This window comes from Varroa jacobsoni, unplaced genomic scaffold, assembly GCF_002532875.2.
Source record: "Varroa jacobsoni isolate VJ856 unplaced genomic scaffold, vjacob_1.0 scaffold_1356, whole genome shotgun sequence".
NCBI classification, from domain to species: domain Eukaryota; kingdom Metazoa; phylum Arthropoda; class Arachnida; order Mesostigmata; family Varroidae; genus Varroa; species Varroa jacobsoni.
This window is the reverse complement of record NW_019214258.1, coordinates 190031-214869: the sequence shown is the minus strand read 5'-3', so window position 1 is coordinate 214869 and position 24839 is coordinate 190031. Positions and strand designations below refer to the sequence as shown.

The window sequence follows — 24839 nt, the reverse complement described above, 5'->3', positions numbered from 1 at the left end:
ATGACTACACGCGTCTTTAGCGGCTAGACAAAAACTCAGAGAGCTTGGACGGTAAATTTGAACGTATGTGCGATATAGGCTGGATCTTACACCACTGGATCACGATCTATTTCGATTTCTGCAAAGCTTTTCTAATAGCATTCCAATAGAGGGATTAAAAAGTCACTGGTCACAAATTTCCGCCAAAAAATCATGTAGATTCTACAGGGACGGGACCATGGCGTCACTACGAAAGTGGCAAAAAGTCATCGATAAAAAGAGAACATATTTAGTTTATTAGTGTTGTTTTTTAATATAAAAAAATACTTGCTTCCGGTATGGCTTGAAAACCGTTACTGTTTTTTTCGTTATTCAGTATAAAAGAGACACTTGCCAACGCGTTTAGACGTGCCGACGGCCTGCATCATACATCCTACACCAATCTTCAATGATTAAAAGGCGAAATGATTCATTCATTCATTCGTTCCGTTTATGGCCTTTTAGTTTCAGAACGTCTTATCTGAGCGATGCGTAATGTTCTCAACGGTAATCTCAAATCTCTCGATTCCAGCTTGTCAGGCACTGATATGGTTTTCACGCTAGGCCGTTCATAAACAAAATAAAGTAGATCAATGAATATAATAAGGCCTTGCCGTTAATGAGTAGCTGGCAAATTGATTATTGCTACCATTCAACAGAGTTGCTCCTTCGTTTCATTCAAGTTACATTACAAACAAAGAGAGCAAGCCCCGGTACGTAACCTATTCAGGCGAAAAATACTTTTTGGATTTGAGTACATCGCCATGGTAGTCTATGAGATGTTTTATCGCTGTATGAAAAAGCTGGCTGATTTCAATCACAGAAGGTAGCAACGGCCCACTTAAGCGTTACTCTGCGTGCAATTGACGTTTATGTACGGATTCGAGTTGTACCTCTGCCTTATCACCTCTTTTTGCGAACTTCTGTTTATTTTGTCATATTTTTTTTTTTTTTTTCGAATGGATGTTTCTCTTTATGTTGGCTACGTGCCAATTTGTACGTACTTGGACGGGTTCATATAATGCCATTATCCTTAAACGAATGAACCCAACTTTGCTGTTTCTTGGTAGTTTAGCTGACAGTTACGTCCTCTATCTCAAACGGCTGCACAAAAAAAGAAATAACTGTACACAACGCACCCATTAACAAGCGGCTCTGGGTCAATTATATTGTTATTATTATATTAAACAGACAATAAATAATTCATATTTTGATATTCAAGGGGGAATGTTTTACGGTCCCACTTACCAACGTAAACGGTTAAGCGGTGACTGGGGCCGATATCCAATGTTTCGTGTCTAGAAATGACGCAACGACAGTACGAGCTTAGCTATTCCGGCATACATTGCCACTGCAACTACAAATACATGTGTGAAGTATAGACTAATTATTGCGGACCAGTACGCTAAAAACGTTTATCATCCCGCCGTTTTTGGTAACGTTTTTCACGTAGATCCGTCAGATAAATCTTCTTCTGTTGGTTAGGTATGTTTCTAAACAAGGAGCGAAGATAGTTTCGGTAATTTCCGCATAATGACTTTGGAACGAAGCTGTCAAATCGAGTCGTAACGAAGACAATTACTAAATTTCGTACTGTTATTTCCCTACATGGCTTCAAATATGCCGTTTGTCTTCGTCATGGAGCCGGCGATGCTAATTTTTGTGTCTTAATTGAACGGACGCGACTGAAAAAGCTCTAAATATGACAGGAAAAACGATGTAGTCACTTGTGTGTATTTTATTCATCTATTGTCTGTTTCAAGCGACAATTCTGGCTCATGTAACACTACTGCGACAACAATTGTACATTGATGCACTTTGCTTTAGAAATATGTTTGTTTTCTAATTTCCTACGAAAAAGATAGCTACAACGAGTTCTTCCACGGTTTAATGCAGAGTACATGCGCAGCATATTTGTGCACCGCTTCTGAGACCTTCGAATAGGAGCCTTGGTATAAGCCTTAAATTTATTACGGGAAATTAGATTCATTGGACATTAATAGGCTTTGATGTTTACTTCGTGCAACATAAAGCATGTGCACGCAACGTGTATTTGTACACATATCTTTATCAATCTGATTGCAATGTTTTATTCCTTATAAATATGATTTCTTCGTACAGTGATCGCTGCGTTCGTGTCCATTGAAACCTGGCTGTCCTGAAGCTAATAGTTGAACTTTGTTCAAGTTTCGGAAATTATTCCGCCGTTTTATACTGCTCAATTTGACAACAAGGAAAACTGAAGGCGCAGTAGGGACTTCTTCCAGACTTAAATGAACACGGAAAATAACTTAGAGCACGGGCTGCCTTTTATAATTGTGTGACATAATCGTAAATAAACCTATTCGCTGTATAAAATGAAGTATATATAATTCGTTTAAACAAAAAATTAGAGTTTCCTATTAAGTTTTTACTAGGGGCAACTTTTCTGCTTAAGAAGAGCTTTGCTGCTCAAGGTGGGCAGGGTATGAAACGTTTAAGTGTAACGCCTCAAGCAAGTTTCTGCACGAAAATTTGTTCCCCTAAACAAGAGTATACTACTGCAGTATAAATAACTACCCTTTACATGTTGTCACAGCGGTGAACAGCTTGTGCCTGGGCTCGAGGGCGCACTAATGGCGTTCAGGGTTGAACTGCCAGTTCCTGTGCTAGCTTATTGATTAACGCGTTTTCCCTCTAGTCTTAGGGACGCGTTGTGGTCTAGGTTCTAACCAGGACATCCGCGGACTTACTTTCGTGCTGGGAGCAACCATCTACTGCATGACCGAACGTAAAAATAACCGCTATTCACACCTACGACCATCCTTATGGGCTGAATGAGCGAAAGAATATAAACGATCACTGATAGCAGACGTTACTTGCTGTAGCGTTGGTATCGATGATTTATAGACACAAAAAATGAATTGAAAATATTGACGGGTCAGAACATTTTGGTTTTTAACCTTAGATACATACTATTATATATATACATATAAAAACTCCATTAAGGTAGACAAAAACGCTATTCTTTATCCAATTTTTATTATTCAAAAGTTTAGTAGTATAGATTTTAGAACTTGTATCTTCTAATAACTCAGTAGCAGAATATTTTTTATCAGTTATCTGATTTTGACTTTACAAGTACAATGGCAAAACTTCGTTCGTAAGAGACCGCAAGATATAGGAAAAGTGTTGACAAATGCATATAAGCAAATCATTACGGCTTTTCTATTCGAGTTGAGACGATAGCCATGAAGCAGTGTTGAGAGATTGGGGTTGGCCATGTGTTTTCCCGTAAGGGTATTTATAAAAGTGCACAGACATTTCAAAGCTCGATGTAAACTCCTCAAGCGGGTAATAGGGCCCAATGCACGAAACCTTTTTTCAATGAGCCCATAGGGTTCCGAGCCGATGTTCATTTTACGACTAAATGTTAAAGCTCAGTCAACATATTGCTTGACAGGTTTAATTTCTGAAAACGTATAACTGTGTAGGAAACACTGAAAGTATATGCGGGGAATCAGCTTTTTTTTTTGTTGCTTATCTCAAATCGGTTGACTGAAAACTACTAGTAGTAATTGAATAATTTGGTATCATCTTACTTCATTTCTCAGCTCGAAAACTCTAAGAAACTTTATTAAGGCCGGAGGCCTAGGAGGAGACTGGTTTGCATGGGCGTGTTCTTACGTTCTTAATCAAGACAATGTTTTCTACTTCCTACACGATCCAATATTAATACAGACGACACAAAGTGTGTTACTATGTAGGGGGGTGAACCAAAAGTCTTAGACAAAACAGTCTTAACCTTTTAAAAAAAAACTCGTTTTATGGTAGACGAGTTGTCATTTTACATATGGGTAAAGTACCAAGAAACAGTCACACTATTCCAATGAAGTGCAGATCTAGATATATAACGAATTTGTAATGTGGACAGACTAATGCCATTTTAATATCTTATAATACCATGTTATCACCATACGACAAGCTATAGTATTACAGTGGTGTATATTGAAAGCCCTATTGACTTTTAACCATCTTAATTAACTAATTGGCAATTTCTTATTCCATGCGTGTTTGTGCTTTTCTGTAGCCGCACATTTTCCTATTTCTTCCCAGTTTGATTCAATATGCCTCTAGATCAAATATAATGGTCCTGCTTCGGCCCGGTTACGACGCCTCATCGGCACAAGGCTTGACAAACGTTTCTTCTGATGATTAAACGAACTTTTCAATACGGAATTACCCTTTTGGTAACCAACGGCTCACTGGCGATTGGTGAAAACTACTTTAAATTGTAATACACTGTTTCTGAGGGGACTGTCTCCGATACGGTTCACTAAGTCCCCACGCGCTTTAGTAACATCGAGGACACTCTGCATACGTGTTTTGACCAAAGTTTGGGATAGCACAAAATAGGCTTGAGCAAAAGTTGGCCGATATTTCCAACAATATGCCCCCAGCCGCCTTTAAGGAGCCAAGCCTTTTTTGGTCATCTTTAAAAGTTGTTGTGCAAAAGGGATTACACGCTTAATCTTCGGGAGAACCTTGTCACTTCTGGCTACAAAAAAGTACTACGGTTGGCTTCTGAAGGTTATGGTCCCATTGTTCAAAACTCTCTATCCTGCGTTGTCACAAAAGACATCACCGTAGGTCACATATCCGCCTATCTATGGTCGTCTATAATCTCGGATTCGAATAATAAAGTCAACGGCTGATAGGCGCTTACGATTGGACAATCTATTAGCTAATCCAATTGGCATTAATGCACTCCCTGAAACTTATTTTGATGTTGCCGGTGTATATGACCGAGTAAATCAGAACATGTTAGGCGTATAGGATGTCTGTCCTCGGTATAGGCCTTAGAGTAACGACGAATGTCGTCGCTACCGCACGGATCGTTCGTTCAGAGTGAGGCTCAGTCTTCCCTTGTTAGTTTTTGTAGAGGTTCAGAAATCACGCTGCTAAATGTTCATCACAGCCACACAGTATTTTATTACGAAGTTATATCTTGCAAAATCTTTAACTTTACGTGAATGTCAATAGCGGCCTAATTGTTTCTAAATGGTTATTATTGCGTACAATTATGATCTCTATTTCATTATAAAAATATGAGTATCTGACAAAGTATAAAACGAATAAAATAGAAAGGTAATGTCACCATAAGTCTCTTTAGCTACAAAACATTGCATCTTTCCATAGCCCCTGAAGTAGCTGCTCTTGGCATTATTAACAGTCTGTTTTCATTTCGGGCGGCAAGCCTAGTCCAAAAAGGGCCCGCCTCGCGCTATTACATTGTAACCCCTTACGTTACACAAACTTTGTTTTTTATTGCAAACTTCTCGCACATGGTAAAATTCTAGCTCTGCATACAGCTTGTCGTCCAGCGTGTTATATTTAGTATAGTGAATTTCGTGACCAACGCGGTTCAAAATACAAAGTCGTCAACTATGGAGGATGGTAAATGTACACAATTACTTTCTACCTATAAGTTATTACATCGACGATTGTTGAACCCAGTGGGCCAAGCAGTGTCTTACAATAGCGTGTTCCAGTTACTTATTAGATGCATAATTCGAGCGGCTCGCCAAGTACAACAACGCTTAGTGTTTCGACATCAGGGCTGCTTTCAAACCCACCACACTCCCAAAACTGCGGGCCCGTTCTTCGCGTTCTGGGGAAGGATACCTTTCAGTGGCTTGGCTTAAAGCTCTTGTCTGTGATAGAAATTTCTAAAGTTCGTATTCGATATTTTGTATACTCCCACACACCCATGTACACAGCCAATATTATTCAAAACACAACAACCTGGCACTAGTTTACAGAATAATCTACTATGTACTAAGCTTTATTAGGCTTTTATGCGCGGTTTTATGTTTAGGGCATACGGGCCCAAACGAAGACATAACATGGGGAGGGAGGAAGGGGTGTGTCAATTCGTGTGCCTTCGAACGCAGTCCCGAACGTCATTACAATTACCCCTTTAATATATTTAGAACATACGGCGTAGATTGTGCTCTGTACGATACAACGCCCCAACTGAATTGCACGAACGTTTATGACAAGAGATAGCAACGTGTATGTGAGACTCTTTCGCATATACGTTGAACCAATCGTGAACTATGCAAGCTTAGTATGCGACACTCAGTCGACGTAATCATCAAAGGTATAACGCTTCTAGAGAGAGTTTCGAGCAAAAATGCTAGAACAGTAGCATCTTTATACTATTGTAACAAGATTACTCCTAATAATGCTCATAGAGATAGCAAAAACAGAACTACAAATGGGTCGGAAGGCTGTTTAATAGAACGATACGTGAACGATCTTTTCCCTGGAGGCTATTGTGCATGTTTGAAGTACTAACGGCCGCACAAGTACCGCTTCTGTAAAACTACTAAACCTTTTTAGTAAAGTACGACTGTATATAAATATAAAGTTCTCCTTAAGGTCGGATAAAAATCAAAATAAGAGAAAAAAAACATTCGACGATAGCCGCGTTCTATTTTTTAATTGTGCATAATGTGTAACATTGCATGCAGCAGTAATGGTGCATTAGACAATTCGTTCTCTCCATCTAACATGACTATTCCATGGAGTGCTAATTAAAGGTCAGCAGAATAGGATTGTTACTGTACCACAGAGGGCGTCTAGCAAAAACAGATCTGAGACTATAAAAACACGCCGTCGTCGAGGCGGACAATAATATATAACAAGTCATTGTTGTATATATCTATATATATATATATATATATGTTTACCTAAATAGTAACAGAACTAATATGTTCGTACGACTTCTAAGGCCCGAGCTCAAGAACTCATTATTTAATATCATTACCTATAAAATGGATCAGAAGCACTCTACAAGGCCGGACCGAATTAGCGGACCCAGCTCATCAAACGGCAGACATATGAGAGATCTTTCGCCGTCCAGCAAAATGGGTGATCTATTTACTCATTGTATCTACTTCGACAGTTAATCGATGAATCACCTTATACTCAATAGTACGTTACAGACCACGATAGAACGAATATATACTTTCAATAGCGATTATGCACAGCCCGACCGCTTTTAATAAATGCTATTTTTTCTTTGCCCTACAACTTGGAAGCTTGATATCGAACGTAGAAGACTTTCTGACATACAAAATCCTATATACCTATTTTACCCTATATGTCATTGGCAAGGTTTGAACTACCGTCGCCCGGTCTTTCTACTTACATCCGGCTAGACACGAGACATTTGCTACATATAATTAGTTAGTGTTGCGCTATTTCTGTAAAGTCTACCTGATCGTGATCTTGCTTTTTGTGGGTGTGTCTGTACTTATTTTTAGACATATCAACCGTAAGGAATATCGGTTTCTTTAGTAACGGTCCATTCAGCTTGACTCGAATATTTGTTCATTTATTTAAGAGAATATTATAAGTTCAGGAAAAATACCGTACCAGGACTCTGTGGCCAAGTTCGTTTATTAGCGAATATAATGTAGGACCTACATTAAAGTAATTCAATGTAGGTCCTACATCTGATCAATTGAAAAGCCATTTAAACTATACAAAATCTGTAAAGTTTTATCAAGTTGTATCAAAATCAAATTGAGGCATCTCATCATTTGCCTCTATCGATTAGAGCGCTAGTAACGACCTTACGTTATTTCCAATGAAAGGTGGAGTCTATCGACAGTCCGTAGTCAGGCTTATTCGGTCCACCTTTGCAAGAATTTTCTGGTCACACGCAGATATACACAAGATAACGGACGCGTCTGTGACAGGATAAACAAGGTGTAATGCACGATTATATTTTCACACAAAAGCTAAGTTTGACCTTCACGACATTGTACTGCATATAGTTCTCCAACAACCTCATTCACTATACAACATATAGTGAAATAGCTGATGGTAACGAAGACCTCATTTACCTGACCCCCTGCGATTGTCTCACTCAGACAGACAAAGCCCACTGGACAACGTAGTAGTGAGAGCGGATAAGAGGGCAAAAGTCAAGCGAAGTATATCCATGGTATTTTGTGTGGCCATTTGCCGTGTTTCTTTCTGGACCGGCAACTACTTTATTAAAAATATGTTTTCATGGCTCCTTTCTGCATATAGACGGTATGCTCACAGATTCGTCGCCAGTAATATCGTTCTATTCGAGATTAAATAATAGAAGTTGCTGAAGCTATGAAGTGGTAAAAGGACGACAATGAGTGCGTAAGGGCCTACACTTTAGACGCGCTTTGGCCTTTGGCGTCTTTCAAAGGACCTAACTATATACGGCTTGTGATAGATTTGAGGGTAACAGAGACGTCAGAGGTTTTTTCTTCGAGTCTGGAAGTGTCAGCGTTAGTTATAATTGCATATATTGCCACGAATACTTGTACATTTATTTTTACTGTAGCTTTTGTATCAATAACTTTACTTACGTACGCAATTGATGCTGGCTGTCACAGCATATGTCATTTGGGGGGCTTTAAGCAGCAGAGAATTCTAGTCCCCTTATAGTAGAAGCTTCGCTGTTTAAGCAATAGAGTAAGATATGGGCACATTTCTTAAGGACGTATATCATTTGTATCCGCCTCACTAACGCTGTTTTTCCTCATATACACTAACCCTGGCCTGCCTAGCAGAAGTGTTTCGGGTCTGCTTTACGGCATGTTTTACCGTCGGTCAATTGCTATATCTAATGTCGTCTGTTTTATTGACCTCGGTTTAGATATAATAATAAATCGCCAAGTTTTATGGATCGTTTTTCCAAAGTTTTTATTTATTTTCTTACAAGTACAGTGGAGTGATGTGCATCGTGCGGCAGCAGATTACATGAAACGCCCCTTTTAGGCTATCGTCGAGCTTAAACAGTTTAAGTTTCCAACCGGGTAAACATACTTGTCTTACTGAAAAGGTATACACTCTTCAGCACCTACTTAGTTTTACTCAAGATGAGGTTTCGAAGAAATAATATATCCTAACAAACTCGATCTTAGCCGTAATTTCATTCAGAAAAGACGCGGCGACACCTAGCGGAGAAACGCCCACTTTTTATTACTAGATGAACAACGTCTAAACGTATTGTCTTTTTTATTCGGTAAAACTTGTGGCACACATCTCTAATCAGCTTTATGCGTCACTTCCACCGTCAGACACAAGCTATGGCTATTACAGATAGTATTACGTACCTTCTACACAGAATACACGTGAAGGGAGAAAATAAAAGCAAATGACGCATCGACCGCTACAACCAATGGTCCTAGGAAGTCAAGGTTTAACTATTAATCTATTACCGCTGAATGGGGTGGTCGGACGTGTCGAAAGGACGCACTTGATCATCAACAAGGATTGAGCCGACAACGACAAGTGATCCTGCAAAGGAAATGGCTGTGATGACGATGATGGCGGTACAAAATGACCCTGTATCCCACGCAATAAACAGCTATAGTTTTTCAATGTCAAACTAAAGTATAACTTTAAAAAACACCAGCCGTATTGTTCTACACTTCGTACGTGACAATTAAGGACACAAATGTTCAAGCTGAATATGTCTTCTTAGCTAAATATCTATCAAGCTATGAGCTTGTATATGGTAGCTGGAAAAATCAGAACTTAACTAGGGTTTTTCGACATGTTTCGGTTAGTTTACCTTTCGATGGTCATCCACTAATCCAGCACAGGGTAAATAAGACATGTACCGGTCCTTTTAAAAACAGGTCGGGTAAATTTAGAAGGTTCAGAGCGCCGTTAAGCATCAGCTTTTGCAGACACAGGCCCAAGGTCGCAAGGTACGCCATACAAAAATACATAAAGACAAGTCGTTGAGGCAATTGGAATATCAGTATCGTATTTATCTACCAAACAAATGCATATATATCCGTCTGCCAGTTCGGTAACGAACCCCCTCGTTACAAATCTTCAAGACATTATAAAGACAGAGAGCCAACTAACGAAGTCAAGCACTCCCATTTGGCTAATTAATTTTTCTAGCCGCAAACGTTTCATTTCAGAAACTCGAATTTTTCGCACTGATAGTCCTCTTGATAAAAATAAATAGAGCCCATGCAGTGGATAATAGATTTCCCATAACAAGATATAACATCAGTTTATTGAGCTATTGTGTCGCGATTCATTGATTCTCTCCAAATGGCAAACTATGTCTGACCGCAAATGCGTTCTAGTAATCACACAGAAACTGAAGTTAGCAACACAATAAGGTTTATGTTACTAAAATCGCAAAAGACGTTCGTAATCAAAAATTAAGATAAAGCACCTAGTTTATATCAACATGGTTGTAGAATAAGCCTTGCATTTTACTATGTCAGACGCGACACCCGAATCGCGCGTCTTCTGCCTCACTCATGGCCGGCAATGTGGCCTCGGTTTGCGGCGGCGACTTGTTTCATCCTTTCCTTTATCGTTGGGGCCATCCCCCCTGTCTTATCTTCTTTATATCCGTGCGTTTCTTTTTCTTGTGCTGTTCTACCGCCAGACGTGTAGCTTCCCTCTGCCCAGTTGCGACGGGAGCGTATATTACTTCTTAGCTTGTAGCGCGGCTCATGTCAAGCTTCTTCCTCGCGCCAATGGCTGGTGGTTCGTTGTAGTCGCGGGCCAAAACGACGCTTTGATCCGCAGTGATTTACGGTGAACTGAACTTATCGTATGCTTTTACACGCACCGTCAGCATTGAGACGTATATCAGTCACACTTCTGCTTCTTCGTTCCCTACTAACGGCTTTGATGATGGCAATGACGTAGAGGGTCATCTATTCGAAACAACAACTGAGTGACCTTGACCGTGGCCAACTTGAAAACCGCTACACAGGAACTTTCGCTTGAATCAAACTTAGAGCTGTTTACACGTAATTCACAATTAAAGGAAATATAAGTTATTTAACAAACTTCAACGTTCTTATAAAGTGAATTACAAACCCTCTGACGGTGATTGCTGCTCACCTAACGAAGCTAATATAATGAGTGTTACAAATTTCTACTCCTATATATGGTCACTCCGCGACCCTAGAACGGAAGGCTGGGGTCTTACAGCTGATGCCAAATTCGTGTTTCCCGTCTTAGCTTTATACCTTTATGTTGTAAAGGTAGCTGGACCACGTTTCATGAAGCATCGAAAACCGTATCAATTAAAACCTGCCATTTTAGCATACAATTTGTTCATGGTTGCGGCGAATCTCTACTTCTTTTGGAATTATCTTCGAAGGTCCTATGCTGGAGGAGGATATAATATTTTTTGCCAGGTAAGTTTTTTACATTTTGAGAACCTTGATATTAGTTTGGCGACACAATGACAAATAATATTCAGTCTATATTTCACCTCATTATATCGTTCTACTTGATAAAAATCAGATGTTTGAGCATGTCATCGCTATAATGTATCTGCAATTTAAAGATGAACATAATGCGCATATTTCCAATATAGTTTTAGGGGAGACAACATTGTTTTTATAAGTAAGTTCGCCTCGAGGGTCTGTGCGAAATAATTACTTAATTATTAATTAATTAATAGGAAATCCCCTGATAATGTAAAGTGGATAATTTTGGCTAATTTGAGTTCATTCGAAACTCATCGAACGCCAGAGAAAGAAATTGAGATTCATTTAGAAAGCAGGCGGTAGTACATAATAAACGAAAATAGTGCTAGAAAATTGTACTCAGTGAGTTCTCCATTAGTGCTGTTGAAAAGGGAGTATGTCAAATGTCCCATCGCTTTAAACACGTTACAATACACTTGTTGAGCAATCGGCTTCGTGAAGCTAGAAAAGAGGCGTCCTTTTATATATTCAAGTAACAGAAACAGATTCTAGTTGAAATGAAAAAGACTTTTGTCGCAAAATTCACTATCTATTTATATAGCCTAAGGAAAGATAAAATGTCTAAATTAAAAATCAATTACAAGCAGATACACAAATGTAATAATTAGCATAATCTAGTGTATTTTTTCTGTGTATTAGGGCGTCACCTACGGAACGGATAAGAATTCAATGGAGATTCTGGAACTGACCTGGTGGTACGTGATAGTTCGTATTTTAGACTTCATCGATACGCTCTTCTTTCTCCTACGAAAAAAGTACTCGCACATTTCAACGTTGCACGTAGCGCACCATTCACTCGTCGTCTTTTCCGGCTGGCTGTGGCTGACGTTCGGATGTGACGGCCAGGTTCTTCTGGGAATTTGCTTCAATGCGTTCATTCATGTCATCATGTACTCTTACTATGCGCTTTCAGCACTCGGCCCTCGAATTCAGCGTCACCTCTGGTGGAAACCACATTTGACCAAGCTACAGATTTTCCAGTTCGTCTTCCTTACAGCGCACGTCTGTATTCCATTAGTATATGACTGTAACTATCCACGAATCCTAACGCTCATCGCAGCAGCGCAAGGTTTACTTGGTCTGACAATGTTCATCAATTTCTACCTAAACACTTATCGTACCATGCCCGACGCGTCATTCTGTACGCTACAAACAGGCAGCATATATGCAGCAACAGAGAAAATTCTATCTGGTGGTGAAATTCTGCGTGGAGACAGAAAAAGGGCCTAGGACAGAGGGATTGAGAGGCCGCAGTGTTATGCCTGCTATTACAGTTAGAACGAGGTACTGCTAGCTACCTCTTAATACTCAAGGTGGCCTTCTCAGCTGCACAGGTACGTCTTCCCTTGCTTCTCCATCAAAGGCGTACATGACCTCGGCGCCTATATACATTTCGAGTATAAGGGCGGCAAGTATCCGCAGTTTTTCCAGTAACCATGTCCGAAGCACGAACAGATTGTTCGTTTACGTATGGGAAGGCCGACGGTGTCAGCGATATATCGTAATATTCCAGAGGCACCTTCCTCTTTTTGTATTTATGTTTCTTTCTAACTCGTGTAACTCGAATCGACGAGGTCTACTTGTTAAGAAAGGCTTTCCTATAGAGTCAGAACCTGGCGTGAATTAAAGTAACTGATGAAAGATACTTGAAACGTATGACGGCGTTGTTTTTACGTTATTAGGAGCATTATTAAAATTTGGTGACAAAAAAGTGAATCACGAAATGTATACATTATAAGTAATCAATATCGACAGAATGTCTATAAATTTAATGGGTTCATTATCGTATTATTCCATAAAGTGTGTTTTGATTATAAGGTCAAAACCAGACCTCCTATATAAAATATAAGTTTTTCTTTACTAAGGATATCTTGTCGTCATATAGTTGTTGCCTGCACGTCAACTTGCGTAGAAACGAGCATGACTTCTAGAAATTGTACTGCTCTAAAATAATGTTTACTATGGCTCGTCATAAGCTGCTTACACCGATAAGAAAGCACGTTGATATTTTAGAATCCGTTTTAAGTCAGAATTGTATCAAAGGGAAGAAAAAATAAGTCATTGTACAGTGAGTCGAGATGCCTCACATCGATAGCGAACGTCCCATACACTCTAAATTGTCGGCCTGCAAATTTTTTCCTTGTGGATCTGTTACGTTGCACTACGACGTGAAGTTCGATTCGTTTGTTCGCGATAAGGCGAAGGGCTATTGTAAGTTTTTAAAGTAAAGTGCAAAGTAAGGTTAAAAGAAATCATAATATAGTGCGAAGCATATCGATTTGTCCTGCGGGTGGCAAAGGGGCAATGATCGTTCCAGTATGGCGACAACAGCGACTACGAGAGCTGTTACAACATCGTTGTTGAAAACATGTTGAAAACAACAACAACAATAAGCAACGTACTCCAAGAAGAGCCAACAGTCTGCTCCCGTAACAGACTATACTGTGTTACTGGTTCCCATATACAAGTGGCGGCCGAAATTAAACGAAGTGGAAACTAGACGTGACGCGACGCGACAAACTGAAAGGATTGCAATGCCAAGCCGGTTGTTACCGTGGGGTGCTTTAATGGAGTGACATGCAAGTGCTATATTTATAAAGTGACCCCCTCTGGAAGCAGAATTTCTGAGGGTTCATTTGATGCTGGCTCCGTACGACCGAAGACATTATCGCCGACTACTATGAACTGAGTTGGTGGCAGGTTGCCATCGCGCTCAGCGACAATTGGACATCCGCTCTGATTTATAGGCTAAATCATAACGATATAGATTGAACTTATGAAGCAGTATTGAAGATTTACTACTTACGCTAAATTAATACCAGCCAACAGCCGACAGAAATGGACTATTCAAAAAGATTTGAAACGGCAAAGAAACGAGCGAGCGGATGTAAAAGTTGTCGCAATAAAAGGCCCAAAACACTTCTTTGTAACTTTGAGGTCAGTCAGAAAGCACTGGCGTTTTTCGACTCATTTGAATATGTTATTTTTTTAAAAAAACCAGGTTCTCTTACTGAAGTTATTGAAGCTAAAATAGTTTCTTACGACCCTTCTCAATCATTAGGACAACGAACGGATTTTTTGGAGGAATGTTTATGAAGGTAATCGGGTATTAAGCGAGCCATTTTCAGACTTTTACCCCTTATTTTGCTTCATTTGTTTTCCACGCTGTCCTGTATAGATACGAACAATTCATATCGGAGCACAAAAGAAGGTCCCATTAAAGTCTGTCAGAATCTTCTAGAATTGCTTGTTGTCAAGTGTTACTACTCAGCATGATCACTTACATTGCTACATTTCAGGGTCGTTCTTAGCTCCATGTTTTAAACATGACAAAATTGCCACTCATGAAGTAATAACTTGACCAAGTAACTTGAATTTCAAAGCAAACATGAACATTCAACGTACAGGTACCGACGTCCAAAAGTTATCGAAGCTACATTTTGATCCTTCTAAACCTTTTTCGCATCTAGTTTTTTTTCTAACCCTATAAAACCTGAAAGTCGTTATCGTCGCTTTAGGTACACGCTAACTGACGCAAAATTTCAACAATCTCACAAATATATTGTCTGCCACGCTTAATCAACCCAAATTAGACCGCTTCGATTTCCATAACTAATCACACGGTGTTCTCTGGTCAATGTTATAGACTTTGCAATATTAGTTTTTGGATGTCGGGTGGTAGATCCTACCATTCCTTATCTTGACCCTATGTACAGATATCCCGAGGGACATCGTTGTATGGGGTAGAACTCCTTACCAGTCGGCCAACGTAGAGTCGGACGTAGAGGTGGGCAATAGGCTGTTTTAGGCTTAAGTGAATATGTTAATGTGACATTTTTCAAGTAAATGAATGCCTTTTCAAAACTAAAAATGTATTTTTCATACTCGGTGTTTTTATATTTCGTGTCTGTTGTAAAACGAAAAAATAAGACAGTACTGACGTTATCCGTTTGCTATGTGAGATATATATTATAATTTCCAACGCTAATGAATATGTATTGATGATCTCAGGTATTTTCCTACTGAAAGGTATATAAAATGTTTGGTAATTAATCAACGATTATGCTCTGCAACGTACCAAGAAATACAGTTGCATAGCAATCCTTTCTCTATATAGATCTTTATCGAATGCTTCATGTATCCTCCTGGTAAGTGCGACATTAACGATGTTCTTTGACTCATCAGTAAATATTATTTATTTAATTTATTTAAAATTTAGCCTATCATCTAACTTAGTACCGACGCAGTAACAGGCTTCTTTGCTACATCGACAAAGAAATGAAAGGAGAGCATGAGAAGGGGCAGTGTGAGTATCGGCGGTGAACGCCTCTGTCGTATCATACGATCAGGAACCGGTAGCCCAGCCGCAACCCCTTCTGCCTTAGTCGTACATCCCGATTAAGTGTAGATAGGCCGTAACCTTCCCACGGACACGGCGTTGCCGTAGCGGTACAGGCAGCAGCGTTCGTGGTCGCTCTATCGACCCTACAAGGTAAGATTTCAGCTTTCCGACATCGTTCTACCCAGAATTACCTCCTCTTTGGCCGATTTCTCGTTCATCCTCATCGAACTGCTAAAGCTCAACTTGTACAGACGTGCGTCTATGTCCACATCGGGACTCCGTGTTGCCTGCTCTTCCTTTGTTAGGCTATTCGACTATCCAACTCTCCGAGAATAACCGACCGATTGGTATTCGCATCTTCTTTTTTGTCCTCTCCGGCTGAAATGGTATTGCAACTATTCTTGCCGCTTCGTCTATACAGGAAGGCTGGCTCAACCATACCGACCGACCTGCTGACCAGCGAATGTACGCGCTGACCAACAGCAATGCGCGAACACTTGACACGAAACACTGACTGGCCCAGCCCTCCTGCCCCCCTAATCAGACGATCTGCCAAACTTGATGTTCTGTGCTGCTTTTATCACCTCCTCTGTTGCCCTGTAACGGCCAAAGGGATAAACAGCTGTCTACATTATCACTAGGAGAAAGCGAGCTTTCGTTCACTGTAGCTAGTATTTCGGTGCCAGGTTTTACTTTAATGAAAACTAAATAAATGCAGGCATATGAAACGACACTTGGACGCTTTTTGTGCAAAGCAGTTTGATTTACTGTTTTATTTATTACTATATTAGATTCAGTTGTTTAAGCATATTGTAAAATGAAGTGTTTCCTGTGTGCAACAAAGTGACGTTTTATTCTCAATAAAGTACCACTTTATCAAACATAATCGTCGCGATTATTTTGATGTAAGCTAGCGGCCAGTCTGTACGTCGGTTATGGGTATGAAGTCATTGTAAATTTTGGAAAATTGGAGTCTAATTGGCTAAGGCAAATATTCTGAGCATCGCGTGATACATAATATGGTAACTAGAGCCACAAAAATCGGCCATGCGCCTAAGAAATAGTGTTAGTCGCTCTTCCGTCGTCCTGCAAACCTTGCATTATAAATTCAGGCGGCCAGACGTCGTGTCCTGACGTGTAATTCGAAATGCCTCACGCGCTGAATAATAATAGGCAGATCCTATCCTCAACGTGTTAGGCCATGGATGACAACAGCTTGAGTGGACAACACACATTCTCTTTGGGTCTATTCTTATTGCGTTTTCTAGGATTCACGTCACCAAATTACCCGGGTAAAACGTTTGCAAGGTACGCCCAACTACTATAGAATTTTACTATTAATAGTAACCCTTCTACAAATTAAGCTCCCTGTTCACTAAGCAGTTGGTCAGCGTTATATATATATATATATATATATGTATAGCGAGCAAAAGAGGGAGAGAATATGGTAATTAAACTCGGATAAACCTTGACAAAGTACCTGTCGTAATAAGCATACGTTAAGTCAGAAGGCCACTTTTTTTTTGGTAAATTTATCATGTTTTTAGAATTTTGGTCAAAAAACCGCTTACTATATGTTCATGCAGGACGAACCTTCCCACGAAATAATAACCAACATTAAGTCCCCGAAATCGAATTGTTTGCGTTACTGTCGCTTTTTTTGCGGCGTTGAAAAAAACATCGATGAACCTATTTTTTTTAATCTAAAAAGCAGCGGCTATCTGAAGAGTAGGATATTGTTTGTCCATCCAGGTAAGTTCCAGTGGTTAATTTTCTTGAGACATTCTGTATCCTCCTGCATCTTTTGTACATATTGGCCGTTTTGAGCCCTTGCATTGGGCCCAGCTAAAAATTTGTATCTGTTAGAATTTGAATGATCCATAATTTGATGAATTGCCTGGTGCACAGTTACTGCTATAAGGCTATTCGCAGATTACGGAAGAAATACTCTGAAAATGATTAGCTAGTGGTTTCGATTACGAATTGAAAACGTAAAGTCACGATTAATGTCGGTGGTTATATCGGATAAATATGACCGTCAAAGATAAAACTTCTATGAAATAGGAAAATTTCATTTAAAATCTAGTTTTTGTTTTCCAGAACAGCTGATGAGCAAAAGCTTGCAGCCTATATATCCTGCTATATACTGCTTAGGAAGAATATATATGTACACGTGTCAACACAGACATTCTGGTACTGTACACTTGATTTACATCCCTACATAATACCTGTGTTTTTTGCGTTTAGTTGCGCCATTTTCCACATTTCTGTGTATATTTTCTATATATTGAGTAAATATACTTCGGGTTCCTATAAACTGTTTGGCAGGCAATTCTTAGTTGGGCGGTACTCTTGTGTGAAGTGTACACGAAGGTCCATTTTTTATTACTATGGATTATGTTCTCGTAAGAAGACGATATGCCAGGTTCCAATAGGAGCTCTGCACACAAATTTATCTTCTTTTCGTACTGTGCAGTTATCCAGATGACAAGTGGGCCTACGCCTGCGGGCTTGTGATTGCCTCTTAAAATGCGTCCATACGCGACTCGTCAGCATCGAAACGTGTTCAAAAATATCTCAAGAGCCCTAATTTTTCGACGAAAATTATCCATCGAAATGAGACAAAAAATGCTTATCAGTTTTGGATAATTGAAATTTACTGCTGACAGCTGGCTCTAATTAGGGAGTCTGTCATAACTAAAGCTTTCTTCACAAATATGTTTCGATCGAGTTAATACGTACGATCCACTCCAACGTCGAGTATCGGATCTAGGGTCAATTAACAGTTTTTTCGAACATTTTTTTCAATTTACATTGTAATAGAATACGGGATGAGGGTACGATATAATGTTTTGCTTTGGAGGAGAGTTTACGAAACAACAATAATGGCGCAATAGAAATCACGATAGGTTTACCTCTGTTAGTCATAAACAGTGTACTACAGATAACCCCCGTTCTAGTTTTTCGGGTCTACGGATCGTAAGTTTCCCATTTTAGATACTTTTACTGTAGTCATACAAACTATGCACTGTGGACGACTCCGCTGAGGGTCACTTTGGGGTCAATTTGTACATCGTCTTGGCCGAACACTGGTTTCAACAGATGCGTAACGTAAACAAATATTCCCCTTCAACGAAAAACTGTCTATAGACTTTATTAACTATAACTGTTATCCTACTGCTGAATGTTTACAGCACTTGATGACTTTGATCACCTGTACACTCACGATGTAAAAGGCTTCTACGCCTTCGATGATTTCCTGTCAGTGGGTTCTGAATAACGTCTCCGGCATAGTGTCAAACATTTGCCCCCGCTAGAAGGTCTAGCCAGGGTGGGTTTTGCTGGAAATGATCGAGTTCTCCTCACGGACGTACAGAATGGCGCTGTCAGCATAGGCCAGCGATGAAGAATAGAAAGTTTTTACTATACAAAACTGTGTCATTGTGCAATTTAGTAACGATCTTTTTTTTTCATTGCTACGCACATATGCTTTCGTCTACTTTACACATTGCGAGGATAGGATACATTGCACGCTGATCAGTTTTTCGATTATTAAAGTACTATGTACATTTCGCTAATATGTTACTGCGACATTGTGCGTATACAGTAGCACCCCATCGAGCTCGAATTGATACTGTTTCATCAACATCAAAAGCTGATGTTTCCGATTGATAAACTTCGTGTCTATCTGTTTTGCCACCCATATATTTTCATCGTGAGGCTTGAAAAAATTTTCCAAAGTTCGGCTCACGTCAAGTTAATTCGATAACCTGGCCTTTAAGTAGGCTGTCGTTAAAAATTATGCGTCTACCTGCTGCTTCAAGCTCGCTCCGCGTAACTGGTAGATACTTGCCAACCTATTAGCACCCATAGACTGAAAAACGCTCTATAATTACAGAGGCATTTGGTAAGTTAGCCGACTTATTTCCTCTCTTTGAAACTAGCTTCATAGGCAAAACGCATGGCTTGGCATACGACGCACGGATGGATATACGTATTATGTTTTCGTTTGTTAATATGTTATTTTTTAATATACTAATATAACATGATATATATATATATACATGACGCTTGTTAAGCGTTACTACGCTGATACGTTCTTGTATACGTTCAGCGTCATTATCAAGTAAGTATTATCAAGTGTTACGTCATTACACGTTATTATAAACGGCAAAAAAAATGAATGTATTAACTAATAGCATTGAACGACTCTCTGGTGTACCGTCTAGTGTACGCTTTTTATATTGGTCGTAATATATATATATATATTGATTGGGTCGTCTGCTGATTATGCATATCCAGTAGAAACAAGAACGTAGGAGTTCTTTAGAAACAAAAATGAGTTTTGTAGTCGATTTGCACAGTGTAGAGATGTAAAACGGGATGTCCAAATGGAGAGTTGTGGAACAACTGGCAAATCTAGATGATTTTTCGAATTCGTATCAACCCAAAACCCATTTTATTGCAAATTCTGTCATCGGTGGATTTTGGTGTGCCATCACCATAATTTGTCTGTCTGCCAGAGAAAAGCAGAGTAGCAGCTGTTACGGGGGCTTTAATATCTTCGTCTGAAAGATAAAAAAAAAAAAAGCTCACCTTAAACTATCCAATATGCATAGAGAAACTCTAGCTTATTGGCAACTTTTATATTTTCTACGTTTACAAGGTACTGATGTGTCGCTTATTTTCACAACAGAACAAAAAAGTTTCTGAAAAGGTTAATGCCTGTACACACAGGGACCCGAGGGATCTAGATAAAGAGTCTTTTAAAGCATTATTTGAGCCGGCAGTGTGGTCTCAGTTGAGTAGTGCCGACCGGCAACCAGAAGAGATCCAACCGATGGAACTGCATATAGTAGTCATAATGCTAAACGCTCATAGACCCGATGAACTCAGGGAAAGCAAAGACGCTCTTGATAAAAGATAGAAAAAGGATTTTCTGCACCTATAAACGCAGCTATTTTTGTCGGTTGGTGTGAGCGAGCATCTTACATAGTGTTCGAACACAGTGCCCGCGGCCGACCACCGAAGGGTGTTAAAATGTATATATTATTTTCATAACAAGGTAAAACAGTCTCACCTATTCACCCCGCTAGCTCGTTTCCCGCAAGCTTGTTACAATACAAATAACGCTAGTATGTTTTTTTTTTTTCGACTGTCTCTCATGAGCCTCGTATGGAGAATCTAAACCCATGTTTTTCATTTTGGAACCCTTTTTTTTTCATTTTCAATTTCTTCTCACAGGTGGGTTATGTCACATAAACAACCTAGTTTTGTCAAAAACACGTTCTACTTTTCTGAGACAGGCGATTTAAACGCCTCAGGCATACTTCGGAACGTTTGCAAGCTTTTTATCAAGTTGCGTATGTATTATAATTTCCCAAAGCGACTTCCAGCTTGACAGCATCAGAAGCGTTATACAGGCTATAAATACTTTGATTTGGACTAAACTAAGGCCATACTGTTTGCCCTCGAATACACTCAATTTAGCCTGATTGGCAATAGTGGTGTGTATGTGCCATAAGTGAAGAAGGGTTCAACTGAACTACCCCCATGTTCGACACGGCAACTGCGTTATACTGCTTTAGTCTTTAAATTGTACTCATCGTTTACGATATAGTTTAGAATAGTTTAAAAAGAAATCATAAAATATGATATTACTTTACCAACCTTCAGGTCGGTAGTTTTACATTTTATCGATTGTGTATTAAAGGTCCTCTACCTTCCGCCTGCATTTTAAATTATTTCGCATATGAACCGTGAGGTACTACGGCAAGGTCACCCTGGAGAGGCCTCACGGCATAACTTGTCTTTAGTGCCCCGTAAGAACCTATTAAGAGCAAGCGTAACTTTAGCAATGTTAACTCCAATATGCGCAACTTGTATCTTGATTGGTGTCCGCCGTTCGCTGCATCAGCGACATACGGACGCAAAATGTCTTCCTCCCATATGGACAACGATCCGTACAAGATATGTTGTTTGTTGTCATTATTACGGCCGTCGTCATTATCCACGTGTCGTTGTTACGATTACGGCTGCCTTCGCTATTATATCAGTATTGTTTGATACCTAAAGGTCTCTGCACACAGACACAGTCGTCATTAGGTGGGTAAACAATCACCGATATTTTTTCACGAAAACTCCTACTGGCCCTTAACGCGAATTGTACCCATACGACCAACATGGTAACGCTGTTCACGGACCGGAGTCAATTGGTTCCGTCAAACCATTACTGCCACACTGCTGAATAAACGTTGCTCACCTTAAACAATACCGGAACAGTTGAGTAAGTTATGTGCAGACTGAATGTATAAAAATACACTGACTGGAATTGCTCTTTTCTTTCTCAGTAATTCTTCTACAGTTTGCTACTGTTGACCAAGTCTGTATTGCTACCGTTAATGAAGCTGCTGACCCAACCGCTGGTACTATGCCTACAGCTGTAGAGGTAGCAGGAATCGCGATTTTGGCTTGAGCATTTAAGTAAGTAACATCTCTACAACAAATGGATCCATGTAACCATTCTAGGCGGATTTAAACACTTAAAAGTGTAGACACCTGTCCCCAAAATAATAGTTTACATAACGTCGGTAGAAAATCATAGGAAAATTCAACTTCAAAAAGTTACACTAATGATAAGGCCAAAATAGCTGTCCGTTAACCTGTCTCGCTACAGGCTTGCATTTTGCAATACGTTTCAACACCTTTTAAGAAACACGTATAGTCCAATGCATCAGCTCACTTTTTGTCATAGAGCTCTAAATGTTGAGCCATCCAAATATCAAAAATAATCATTTTCCTAGAAGTGTCTATAGTGTGACAGCTTGGAACCAATATTAGCTAATTCTAATTTGGTAATGCGGTCATCTATAATACTCCACCTGCCTACGTGAGTGTCACCAACACGTTATTCTCAAACATAGTTGCAAAAACTCTTAAGTACAGAAAATTGTGTTAGCGGTATTACCCCCCACATCTAATTTTGCTCGCGAACAAACTGCTTTCAGATCATCCAAGTTTCTGATTCGATTCATAGATTCCGACAAAGAAAAGCTCTCTACCACCGTCTAACCGAACTCATATACTCCCGTGTCTTTCATTAATAGAGTAAATATGCGGCTATACTACATGATGGCGGAATATGCGCTTAGTTGTGGAACATTTGGCCTATAAGGTGTCCCTCGCAGAATAGGGTGCTCTTTCTTGCAAGCAGCTTTGGTCACTGCCTTTGCCGTTAGGCGTTCACTTCAGGACCTAGCAGCGACAGCATAAGGATTAGAGTTGCGGAGCAGTGGCTTAAGCACAGACAGAGACGGCAATGGTCGCCAGCGTCGTTATTCTACGAAGACATTTCTCTTGACGCTGCTTGCCTGTGCGTCTTTCAAAGGAACCAACATTGAGCATGTAGCTGCATACGTTATTTATGGAGGAAGTTCCCAAATTTATGTCCTTGTGTTAAGGACATCTTACTCCTCTAATGCCCAAGATACAGTGCGGCTACCTAACTAATAGAGGCAAACATCACTACGAAGGCTACTAGAGTTTACGATCACCAGGCTTTCTAAGGTCCCGCTACACCGTAACATCTCACGAAAACACTGGTCATCGTCTTGATTTGCAAGCATCAGGTATAATACGTAGAAAACTAAAGGTCGTTCTGGTAGCTTGACGGACTTCCCCGGAAACGAGCAACTTCTCAACAAGTTAACTAGCTTGATTTTTCGAAATCCAGAAACAGCTAGCCGAAACAAAAGCATTTAAAACGACTTCTAACTGTGGTTAACGTATCACATAGTCGATTTGTATAGGCCTAAATCTCGATCGTCACTGCGTCGACCATTGTCAACGAAAACCGGTTAGGGATATAACAGTATTTTAGCTATATAAATAATTTGTTCTTAATGGAAGTCGTACGTACGGGAAACAGGAAAACAAACAGTTTCGAAAGGAACACCGCGGACTAGAGGCACCATAATTTAGATTTGATAATATTTATTTCAAAAGTTTTTATGGTATCAGAGTTATTATGCTTTCATTGCCTCTTTCATTGGCCTCCAAATAGGCTGATTTAGATGCGTGCTTTGATGATAGCAAACAATTCTATCTGGATTTTTTGAAGCTAATTACGTTTCCTATCTACCGAAATGCCGCAGTTATTAGGAGAAACAAATTGTTCTAAGCCCATGTGCCCTATATTGTTACTTTACTGTAACAAACACGTTGGTGGCGCCCAGCAACTACACTGGTCCACTGAATAATTGTATAAAAAACCCGCCATGTTTTAAAAAGACTAGATTTTTTCAAGGACAATATTTGCCTATTAGTAAAGAGTTTTTTTTCTCTTGATTTTCACATTTTAATAGGTGAACGACTTTGTATTCGCAGCATTATCTTACAAACTATAATTTTCTAAATAAGATTTTTTTATATGTATTGCACGCTCATAATTGATTCGCAAATATTCACTATGGTTGCCATGACAACAATTTTACAGATAATGGTCTAAATTACAAATTTACATTTTTTACGATCCACAGTATTAAAATCTCTATGCAATCCACCCACTATATTATTAAAGGGACTGATCCTACCATTACATTTATATATATATATATATATATATATATATATATATATATATAAACAGTATGCATACATTGCTTACGGATCCAACCAAAAAAAGCGTATCAAGGATGGCAAACATCTCTAATGTCTCATATATATATATATATATACATGGTAGTTTCTATTGTGGCATGAAGATAGATATATATATATATATATAGTAGGTTTGTGGGGTGGGGCTTCTCGTACATTTCAAAGTAAAAAAATGCCACTAATGAATAGCAACTGTACGCTTTTGCCTAAACGGCAGTGAAACGTTTGTCGGTGTTGTGTTTATGCCTGGACATAACTGTTCTTCTTTACCAGGTACTACAACCCATACAAGCTCAAGCCTGCGTGTGCACGTTTTGGCATCGGCAAAACATTTCGCTATGACCTTATTGGTACAGTAGATTACCTTAAATTACAGTGTTCAGATACAACACTTCGGGATGTTTGCAACGGGTAAAGGCTTGTGAAATAAAAAGATCTATCTTAGTTGATGTCGATCCGCAAGTATCAGACCAACTATGTATGATAAATGCCCATTCTCGATACATCTGCTTGCGATTTTTTTTTTTGTT

At 39.4% G+C, this 24839-nt stretch overlaps 2 protein-coding genes across 4 annotated transcripts in view; one reads left to right on the top strand and one right to left on the bottom strand.

The window, feature by feature from the left end:
* Nucleotides 1-24839, bottom strand: part of LOC111269133 (uncharacterized) — a 164801-nt gene that overhangs the window by 116758 nt on the left and 23204 nt on the right. The gene's annotated exons all lie outside the window — the stretch shown is intronic.
* On the top strand, nucleotides 9757-16247 carry LOC111269132 (very long chain fatty acid elongase 4). The gene is made up of 2 exons (XM_022848519.2): nucleotides 9757-11234; nucleotides 11949-16247. Exons 1-2 carry the CDS (start codon nucleotides 10953-10955, stop codon nucleotides 12537-12539), a joined length of 873 nt encoding a protein of 290 aa, XP_022704254.1. The 5' UTR covers nucleotides 9757-10952; the 3' UTR covers nucleotides 12540-16247.